The following is an 11,499-nucleotide window of genomic DNA, read 5'->3' on the forward strand; positions in this document are numbered from 1 at the left end:
AATAGGTAGGGCTCCTGCACTGATAGGGCCTGCAACTCCCCTACATGTCTAGAGGTAGTGATTGCTACTAGAAAAACGGTTTTAATGGTCAGGTTCTTTAAACTTGTGGATGATAGAAGTTCTAAAGGATCTCGGGTCAAACCATTAAGGACCAGATTCAGGTCCCGGGGGGAACCTGACTACGAAGTCTAGGACTGAATCCTAGCAGCAGAGGTCATAAAGCATTTAACCCAGCAATGGCCAGCTAAGTTTGCTAGGTGTAAGCCCTAGATCCATCCCCCTTTGAAGAAAGTCTAGAATTTGCGCGATATTAGGATGGAAGGGATCAGGAATACTCGGGAAACACCAGGATGAACATTTTTTCCAAACCTTGCCATAGATGGCGTTGGTCACTGGCTTCCTACTTTTCTGGAGAGTGTGTATTACCTCATCTGAGAGCCCTTTGGCTTTTAGGATCCTGGCTTCAGTAGCCAGGCCGCAAGGTTCAATCTGTGTAGGTCCAGGTGTATCAGAGGGCCCTGGTGAAGGAGGTCACACCTTCTGGGGTAGAAGTGGGTCCTCCTGAGCCATGTCTATCAAAGTGCCGTGGTGACCTGCTCCGACCGAATGTCAGGTTGAACCTCCAAGGATAGGAAAAAGCATCTATTCTCTTTGCTCTGTCTGTGGGATTGAGGGAAAAGAACGTCTTTACCTTTAAGTTCTGGCCGTTGGCAAACAGGTCTACATCTGAGCTCCACCACCTTGATACCAGGGACAAGAAGACCACTTGGGCCAGGCACCATTCCCCTGGATGGACGTTTTTCCTGCTGAGAAAATCCGCCTGGATGTTGTCAGATCTTCTCAGGTGTACTGCTATGATGGACAACAGATGTCTTTCCACCCAGGAAAAAATCCTTGCAGCGACTGACTTCAATCTGGTGTATTTCTTGCCTCCCTTGTACCGGAGGTAGGCCACTGTGGTCATGTTGTCGGAATAGACCCGTACGTGGTGAACTTCGATGAGAGCGGATGCGGCTTTTAACGCCTCCTCCACTGCCTTCAGTTCCCTCAGATTTGAGGAGCTTGATCTGTTCTCTGGAGTCCACAACCCCTGGAAGAGAGTCCTCTCCACCACGGCACCCCATCCTCTCCTACTGGCATCCGAAGTGAGTATCCTCAGGGGAAGTTGGTACCAGCTGACTCCCCGGCAAAGGTTTTAGTAGTTTAGCCACAATGAAAGAGAAGCCTTCACATGACCGGGAAGGAAAACTCTTTTGGTAACCACTTTTTGTTGCTTTCTTGTGGATGAGAGAACATGGGACTGAAGGACTCGTGTATGGGCTTGAGCCCAGGAGACTGCCTGGATGCACGACGTCAGTGATCCTAGGATAGACATTGAGTCCCTCAGGGTAGAAACCCTCAGATTTCTGAACCAGGAGATTCTCTGAACCAGATCGAGCTGACGATCCTTGGGCAAGAATGATGTTCTCTTCTCTGAATCCAACAGAATTCCCAGGAATTTCTTCCTCGAGGAAGGGTGAAGATCCGATTTCTCCAAATTCGGGATCCAGCCCAGGGATTTCAGGATTTCCAGGGTTTTTGCCACATCTAGATTCAGAAGATGGATGGACGGAACAGCAATGAGAAAATCGTCTAGGTATGGGGTGATGCAGATTCCGACGTCGTATGAACATCCTTCAGCTTCTGCCATAATTTTTGTAAACACCTGCGGGGCTGATGAAAAGCCGATCGGTAGGACATTGAACTGGTGATGGTTCACCTTGGTGACCACGGGAGACTGCAAATATGAGGAGCCTCCTGTGGTCTGCATGCACTGGCACATTATACTAGGCATCTTTCAGATCTATCGCAGTCATCACCTAATTCTGTCCGATGAGCGGGATTGCTGATTTGGTCGACTCCATTTTGAATCACCTGTACTTGATCACTCGGTTCAGGGGTTTCAGGTTTATGACAACCCTGTGTTTCCCAGAGGGTTTTTTCACCAGGAACAGGTGAGAATAGTGGCCTTTGCCCAACTCCTGTTGTGGTACTCGAGAGATCACCTCTAATTGAAGTAGACCCTGGAGATGTAATCGCAAGGTCTTCTGAAGGTATGGAGACTGCAGAGAGGTAACTCTTAGGTACTGAGGGGGAAGACTCTCAAATTCTAGCTTTAATCTGTCCTGTATGGTACGGCGCACCCATTGGTTTGTGGAGCTGTATTGCCACCAGGTGAGGAACCTTGAGTGTCGACCCTCAACCGAAAGCCAGTCATTGTTTGTCAGAGGTCTGCTGGTGGTGGGGTACAAGGATGTTCTTGCCCTTACCAACTTTTGGATAGCTTCAACGGCCCGTCTTCTGCCTTTCCCCTTGAATCCCTATTAGGAAGACTGTTCACGGGGGGAACGATAAAAGCATTTCCTAGGATAACTCTGCCCAGGAAGTGATTTTTTTCTTATCCGTAGCTTTCTCTAGGATTTCGTCAAGAGCTGGACCGAAACATAATGCCCCTGAAAGGGGATGGCACACAGTTTAGTCTTGAAGGTGAGGTCACCACCTTCTGACTTTAGCCACAGTGCTCTCCTAGCTGAATTGGAGAGGACTGCAGATCTAGCTGCTACCCGGACGGACTCAGCCGAAGCATCAGCGAGAAAACCTGTTGCTCTCTGAACGAGGGAAAGAGAATCAAGTATTTCCTCCCTAGAAGTCCCGTGTAAGGTGGTCTTCTAACGTACGCAACCAGCGGAAAAGAGACCTGGCTACACATGTTGAGGCCACGTTTATTTTAAGCAGATTGCTGTCCCAGGACTTTCTTAGCAAGCTCTGGATTTACGATCCATGGGATCCTTGAGCTGGGACACCTACACATCCACTTTAGGAGTATCCCATAAAGAGCAGTATCCATCTAGGGGGAAACAATTTTTTTTAACTCAAACGAGACGCTAAGACCCTTCTCAGGAAGGTCTCACTCATGAAGGATAAGGCTTTGAATATTTTTGTGTATGGAAAACCCTGGGTTTTTTTGGTTTCAGCCCACCAAACATCTCATCCTACACAGAGTATCTCACTTCCTCCTCCACAACCCCCATGGTGCCCCTAAACCATGTTTACCAATTCCTCCATATCCTTGAAAGAGAAATAATATTTTTTATCAGATATAGGGGTGGAAGTGGAACCCTCATTCTCCCAAATGTCCTCCGAACCAGAGGTACGGACTTCTCCCAAATCTGAATCAGATTGCTTTTTTTTGGGGGGGAGGGGGTTGCGATGTTGGGGCCTGGGAAAGGGCAGCCATAGAGGATTGAACCTCCTGTTTCATGAGTTTTGATGGTATCCAGTAGGGAGGGCTGTTCAACACACAATACGTCATCTATGCAGGGCTGGCAAAGCTTATTTTTGTAGGAGGAGGGAAGCCTGGAAGCACACACACATCGGCGGCCGGGCACCTTATCCTTTTTAGCGGCAGGGACCTTGTCTCCCTAAAAGAGAGAGAGGTATACTAAGTCACCCATGGACTATAACTGGACGAGGGACCTTCAGCCACTACTCACAGTAGGAGGGTGAACGCTGGGGCTTTGCAGAAGCAGGCAGGGAGGGTTTGTCGCTGTCCATATGGTCAGACCGTCACCAGTCACAGGGGGACACAGACAATAGGCCTTACCTGGAGGCCTCCCCCGACCAGGATTATGTAATCGAGGTCCAGCGTTGAATCTTGTGCCCCTCCTCCCCCAGATCGTCAGGGGGTGGTCCGAAGGGAACGCTCCAATCATGTCCCCAGATTCAGAGACGCCCAACAACAGCCGGGAGCACGTGCGTTCCAGCGTGGAACACACCCGGAAGTAAACCAGAAGTTCGGGTCACCGTCACTTCTGGTTTGCACGGTCTCCGACATCCGCCGGCATGAGGTGAGGAGGACCCTGGCCGCACATCCCTGCCCCGCTTTACTCCCCGAGGAGGCATAGGAGGGGTGGGAAAGGGGGTCCCGAGTCGCACGAGGATCGTGGAAACGGGAGCAGCCCCGGAGGAGAGCGGAGCCCCCGACTTCGGCTGACCGGCATTTAGGAAAGTAACGTGGGGTGCTCCAGATCGCCAGCCACAACAGCACCATCCGGAACCTCTTCATGCCCCATAGTGGACAGGAAAAACACTGGAGGCTGTAGGAAGGGGAGGGGTATTTAACCTCTTCTGTGTTTCCTGTCCCCCTTTAGGGCAAGGAGACATCCTCCGATGCTGCTGTCGTGGAAGGTGACTGGAGAAAACGATCATTTGTCGGCAGCACATGCCGTCGTGAATCTATGGGCGTGTTGCCAAAAATAATGTACAGTATATGGGGAAAGGACACCTCCCACCCACACAATCATTCCCACATGTTTTTGTTTCCTTGGCCAAATTTATTTTATGCTTGATGCTGTTATGCAAAATTGTACATCGGTCGGAGTAGAAAAATTTTTGTATTCAGTTCTAGAACCTATCCAAGGAAAACAAGTAATGCAATGGGTGACCCAAACCATCCCATAGAAATCTACGGGGTCATTTCTGACATTAGTTACGCAGAGGGAAAAAAAAGTCACTGGAAGACCTGATAATGCAGGAGACTAATTATAGAGTTCACAGCTCATTACATTGGCATCCTCATAGGTTTCACAATCTGCCAAGTCTGGTCATTGGTAGCACCGAGCCAAGAGTAACAGGTGTCCACGCCCTGAAACCATAGGACACGTAAACAGACTTGTGGTTTATCCGTAATTCTTGCAACGTGGGTTTTGTTATTACCATCTGCTCTGCAACAAATTAAACCCCATGACAAAATCTGTTTGGTTGCGGTACACCAGATTCAAAGTGGATGTTTCGCCAGGTGGCTGGAAATTTTGAGGGAGTGTTTTTGTTTTTTAAATATATTGTTTATTCAACCTTCAAAACATGGCAACTATTTGCAATCATTGGGGAGGGTCTGGCAATTGAGAGACCAAAGGTGACCTTACACAAGATAGCGGTCAGGAGACTTTTTCCCCTCGTTCAAGTATTTCAATCAGCCGAGTCTGGATTTTACGTTGTAACGTTCCCATACTCATCAGATACTAAGTCTATACATTTAAAATCATCAAAACTTGCAGATTCTGTCCATCTAAAAGTCCTCATACACATTAGGTTAAAGCAGTGGTTCCCAAACTCCAGTCCTCACGGACCCCAACAGGTCATGTTTTCACGATTATCTTAGTATTTCACAGGTTATGGAAGTATCATCAAGGCATCAGGAATTCTCTCACATGTTTAACACTATGGAAATCCTGAAAACATGACCTGTTGGGGTCCGCGAGGACTGGAGTTTTGGAACCACTGGGTTAAAGGGAGTCGGTCAGCCAAAAATGATTGATCAAACCAAGCACAGATGCTTGGTGTAGCCGATCAATTTAATGCACCTTCCCACCTGTGTTTCATCTACCTCCGCTCTCTTTCAGTGCCTGGACTGTCAATCAAGGAAGAGGAGGGACACAAATGTAGGTTGGACCACACTAAGGGTGCACCAAGCATCTGTGCTTGGTTTCTACAGTCATTTTGGGCTGACAACTTCCTTCTTAAAGGACTTAGTTGGAACAGACATTCTGTACTGACAAAGTACAGGTGTGTTCTGTGCATCATGGCTTGGCCAAATAGTCCGGTGCACCTTAACATCTACATGTTTTCAATCTTTCTCTGACCTTTGTTGGCTCAATAAAGCCACAGCTGTTAATCAAAATAGGGTGGAGATAGATGAGAACTGTTTGGCCACACAAAGGGTTCACCGAGCGCCTATACTTGATTTGATCAATCATATTGTACTTACAGACTACCTTTTCATCCACAGTGAGAACAAAGGATCAAGCATGTTGAAATTCTGCTCATCATGGGAAAGTTGGGACTTGTAGAATACTAACTTTTATCGATTTTTAGGAAGAAGAAAAAGTTTATAAACTAACACCCTACAGACTATTTGTAATCAATGCTAACAATTCTTGTGGTTTTTCTGTTCCAGACATTACTACAAGTCTGGGATTTTGGAGCGAGTGGATGGAAGGTTGACTTACAAATTCGGGAAGAAAGCCTACGGGTGGAGGGAAGACTCGCCCAAACAACTGACTTAGTTCTGTGCAGACATTGTAAAGAAAACAGTCATGAAGACATCTCAGGAGCACAGCAGTCGATAAAGCCATGTTCTCATCACATAAATATTTACCAACGCATGGACGTTCCAAATATTTCATGGGATTGTACTTTTTTTTTTTTTTTTTTTTACAAAAAACATTTTTTCTCATGGGTTTTACCAGAACATGAACAATATTGTAATGAAAGACCTGTGAGTGATGTAGCCCCCCCGTAAGACAAGGTTGTCCCAGTCTTATACACAGTAAGGGGTCAGGGCATGATAGCGGAGATGACGGCGGCATCTAACAAATGGTAAAATTACAGGAAGAACATGGAAAACCTGAGGAAACAATCCTCCTCCACTCTCTAAGAGGCAATGGTAGGTTTTACGATCTCTGGCCATGAAGACTGATGGTTGGTGGAGCAGCTTTGGAAACTCGACAAGAACCACCGGCCGTCAGGGATGATGGGAATTGTAGTTTTGCCAGAGGTTGGGGAATACTGCTGTGATCGAACTATAATTAATATGACAATGAAGGTGTGGGCTACACTGAAGATCATCGTTCTGCACAGCGCACCGCCCTGCGAACACAGGAATTGTGCTGCCAAGAACAATGGCCACTTATGTGCACTGGAAAATTTTGCAGATCGTTCAACGGGGATTTGAAGCCAGGTCGGCAGTTGAAAACAACCAGCGGATCCGCAGCCGTTTAGGGCCATGTAAATGAACCCTTACTGCTGCCCAAAGGCTACCCCTAGTTTACATAACAAAAGCAGCGAAGAGGTCATGAATACAGAAAGTGACCACTGCAGCCAATCACTGGGTTCAGCTGTCCACCTTGGCACGCGACTGATCGCGGTAGTCACGTCACCAAAGCTGCAACAATGACTAGAGGTAAAAAAGCAGCCAGGGGGTAGTTAGGGTGATTTTTGTTTTGTAGACACAGCAAATCTTTACACAAATAAACTTGGAACACCCCTTTAAATAATGATGGTGCTAAAGTTGTAAATTTATGTAAATTAGCTTTGTACATTAGATGTGGAAACCTAAAAGGGCATATATAACTTTTTTTTTTTACTTAAATGCATGTGTTTTTACCAAAAAAAAAAAAAAGCATTTATAGAAGTGTTTTATTAAATGTTAGACCGTTTTTGTCTTCTACTGCTTTAAATGCATCACAGCCCACGGCAGACTGCGCTACCTGTGAATCTATTTGTATGTGCACATAACGGTGCTTTCACATTGCATTTAGTGGCCCCGAAGAGGCATATATCCGAGCTCCCCCACCCATAAAGCAGAGTTCAAACATATGCGCCGGTACACCTACTAAGATGTAATAAACTGCGTCTGGGTGTTTGCCTCCTGTAGGAGTGCACTCCTGAAACCGATACTCTACCATCACCATTAGAGTCTATGGCCGTGTCAGTGCATACGCCCGGATCCCGTTTTAATTGATGGGTTCGGATGTATGCCCCGATAAGACCAATGAACATGACCCCTAGACACAGTGTGAAAGCAACCTTATTATATACACCCACACTAAAGTCTGAGGCTGATGGCTACTCTCCACGACTTTTAAATCACAACACAAAGAAGGAAAAGTCATGGAAATCACACAATCGACTGACATGTTCATCACTTGCATAACAGTGGGAAAAATACTGCATTTTTTATAAAGGAGTCTGAGCCACGTGCAGAAATCCCAGCACTTACAGCCTCGGCTGCTATCAGTGACGTTATTAATGGTCATCTGAGGAAGGTTCTGCTGCTGAATGCACTGGGGAAAATCATCAAGATCCACTGCTGTCAGCTCCTGAGTAATCACCATCCAATGACGTCCCAGACGTGCTTGATGGAAGGCAAGTCTGGAGATGCTGCAGCCCTTGGAGCACGATTACGAGGGAAATGTCACACCGGTCCTACTTCTGAGGCGTCACATAATAATATACGATAGCCAGACCCCTTTAGTCTTCACTCCAGCTCAGCTTCACATTGTAGAAATGGCCATACCACTGGTTCCAGTGGTGTCCCAGGTCCTTTTGGAAGTGCAAGGAGCAGCAGGGTGGTGTGCTGGTAAGAGGGGAAAAAAAATCTCTTTTAAATCTTCTGCCTGAGCAAGTGTGAACAAGCTGAGTGTGACCAGAGTGTAAGTGCGAACTGTGGTAAGTGTGTGACTTGTGATTCAGTGACTTTGGATTCAGGGAGTGTCCAAGGGAGGTATTACTGTTATATTTTATTACTACTTTCTATTGATTTTTGCTTTTCTTTTCTGTCTGGTGCAATCCCCATTAGGATGTGCTCCACTATTGCCAATGCCATCCAGTGCACGTCTTACCGCATGTATGAAATCCTTGAACAGCCGGTCGAGGGTGCATACTGCTGTGTGAGATGTGAGCACGTTGTGCATTTGGAAGCCCAGATACTGGATCTAAATGTGCAGCTGGCAACACAGATCCATAGACAATATGGAAAGGAGTCTTCTGCTCACTGAGCAGACGCTCAATGGGATAGATGAGGGGGGGATGCTAGGTTGGAGCTGCAGGACAATGAAGCAGCTAGCTGGGTGACAGGAGGGGTAGAGGGAAAAACACCAGGGAGGCTAGTCCTGATCTGGTACACCCCAATAAGTTTGCTAAGTTGGCAGATGAGGGGAGTGTTAGTGCAGGAGTAGCACTGCTGCAGCAAGACATGTCTTCCGAAAGTCGGAGGAGTGTTTGCTCCAGTAAGGAGGGAAATAGAGCAGGGCAGGCCAGACAGGTGCTGGTAGTGGGGGACTCTATTAGGGCAATCTGTCACAAAGACAGGGATCGTCAAACAATGTGCTGCCTACCTGGCGCTCGAGTCTGACACATCGCTGATCGGGTTGACAGATTACTGAGAGGGGCTGGTGAGGACCCAGCGGTCATGGTGCACATTGGCACAAATGACAAAGTTAGAGGTAGGTGGAAGGTCCTTAAAGATGATTTCAGGGAATTAGGCTGCAAGCTTAAATCAAGGACCTCCAAGGTGGTATTTTCGGAAATACTTCCTGTACCACGTGCCACACCAGAGAGGCAACGGGAGATTAATAAGGGGCTCAGGAATTGGTGTAGGAAGGAGGGGTTTGGGTTCCTGGAGAACTGGGACGACTTCTCAGTTGGCTACAGGTTTTACGCTAGAGACGGGCTGCACCTCAATGGGGAGGGTTCAGCTGTGTGAGAAAATGGCTAGAAGGGTGGAGGAGCATTTAAACTAGGGACGGGAAGACAGTGCAGATAGAGACCTGGGCACAAATAATGAAATTGGGGGTGGCATGGGGGGGTGGGGTTAGAACAGTTAATAATTTAAGAAAGAATAGAGGTACAGAGAGATACATAAAGTGCATGTATACTAATGCCAGAAGCCTCGCCAATAGAGTTGAGCGACTTTGGTCGGATCGGGTTTCGGGAAACCCGGATGAAACTGGCCCGACTAGGGCAAAAAAAGTAGGAGTTTTGTCCGAAACCCGACCCCCAATGCAAGTCAATGGGAAATAAAAGCCGGCATTGAGCGGATGACATTCATCCACTCAATGCCGACTTTTATTCCCCATTGACTTGCATCAGGGTTGGGTTTCGGACGAAACTCCGACTTTTTTTTTTGCCCTAGTCGGGCCAGTTTCATCCGGGTTTCACGAAACCCGATCCGACCAAAGTCGCTCAACTCTACTCACCAACAAAATGGAGGAATTGGAGTTAATATTGTTGGAACATAATTATGACATGGTGGGGATATCTGAGACATGGCTGGACAAGAGCCATGATTGGGTGGTTAATTTACAGGGCTATAGTCTGTTCAGAAATGCCCGTACAAATAAGCGAGGGGGGAGGTGTGTGTTTATATGTAAAATCCTTAAAACCCATCCTGCATGATAATATATATGAATCTAATGAAAATGTAGAGTCCCTGTGGCTAGAGATAAGGGGAGGGGGAAAAAATAAATTACTGATAGCGGTTTGTTATAAGTCTCCAAAAATAATGGAAGCAAAGGAGAATATCCTCATAAAGCAAATAGATGAAGCGGCGACTCAAGGAGAAGTCATTATTATGGGGGACTTCAACTACTCTGAAATACATTGGGGAACCGAATCCTGCAGTTCCAGCAAAGGTAATAGGTTTTTGACTACTATGCGAGACAATTACCTTTCACAACTGGTTCAGGACCCAACAAGAGGGGGGGCACTGCTAGACCTAATATTAACCAACAGGCCAGACCGCATATCAAATGTAAAGGTTGGGGGTCACTTGGGTAATAGTGATCACAAATTAATAAGTTTTCATGTATCCTTTAATAAGATGTGTAGTAGAGGGGTTACAAGGACACTAAACTTCAGGAAGGCAAATTTCCAACGGATGAGAGATGATCTTGGTGCAATTAACTGGGACGAGATCCTAAGACATAAAAATACACAAAGAAAATGGGAGACGTTTATTAGCATCCTGAATAGGACCTGTGCACAATATATACCGTATGGGAATAAACATGCTAGAAATAGGAGGAAACCACTATGGCTAAATAGAGCTGTAAGGGGCGCAATAAGAGATAAAAATAAAGCATTTAGAGAATTAAAGCAAGTAGGTAGTGATGAGGCATTAAATAAATACAGAAAATTAAATTCTGTAAAAAGCAAATCAAAATAGCAAAGATTGAGACAGAGAGGCTAATTGCCAGAGAAAGTAAAAATAATCCCAAAATATTCTTTAACTACATAAATAGAAAGAAGCTAAAAAATGATAGAGTTGGCCCCCTTAAAAATAGTCTAGGTGAAATGGTGGATGAGGAAAAAGCCAATATGCCAAATTACTTTTTTTCAACAGTATTTACACAAGAAAATCCCATGACGGATAATATGATCAGGGATAAAAAATTCTCCATTAAATGTCACCTGCTTAACCCAGCAGGAAGTACTGCAGCATCTAAAAATCACTAAAATTGACAAATCCCCGGGCTCGGATAGGATACACCCCCGAGTACTGCAGGAATTAAGCACGGTCATAGATAGACCATTATTTTTAACCTTTAAAGATTCCATAATAACAGGGTCTGTACCACAGGACTGGCGTATAGCAAATGTGGTGCCAATATTCAAAAAGGGGACAAAAACTGAACTCGGAAATTATAGGCCAGTAAGTTTAACCTCAACTGTGGGTAAAATCCTGGAGGGTATTCTAAGACAGTTTCCCAACTCCAGTCCTCAAGACCCACCAACAGATCATGTTTTTAGGATTTCCTTAGTATTGCTCAGGTGATAATTGCATCACCTGTGCAATACAAAGGAAATCCTGAAAACATGATCTGCTAGTGGGCCTTGAGGACTGGAGTTGGGAAACCCTGTTCTAAGAGATACTATACTGGAGTATCTGAAGAAGAATAA

The 11,499-nt window shown here is 45.9% G+C and overlaps 1 protein-coding gene across 3 annotated transcripts in view; it reads left to right on the top strand.

The window, feature by feature from the left end:
* The window catches only part of LOC141085454 (uncharacterized), a 35,921-nt gene extending 28,827 nt beyond the window's left edge, over positions 1-7,094 (top strand). For all 3 annotated transcript variants that reach the window (XM_073570825.1, XM_073570823.1, XM_073570824.1), the window contains exon 7: positions 5,996-7,094. In XM_073570825.1, the coding sequence (XP_073426926.1) occupies positions 5,996-6,104 (109 nt within the window). In that variant the 3' untranslated portion in view covers positions 6,105-7,094. The remainder of the gene's footprint in view (positions 1-5,995) is intronic.
* The last annotated feature ends 4,405 nt before the right edge of the window (positions 7,095-11,499 follow it).

This window comes from Dendrobates tinctorius, unplaced genomic scaffold, assembly GCF_039654945.1.
Source record: "Dendrobates tinctorius isolate UK_male_01 unplaced genomic scaffold, ASM3965494v1 ptg000028l, whole genome shotgun sequence".
Classification (NCBI taxonomy): Eukaryota; Metazoa; Chordata; class Amphibia; order Anura; family Dendrobatidae; genus Dendrobates; species Dendrobates tinctorius.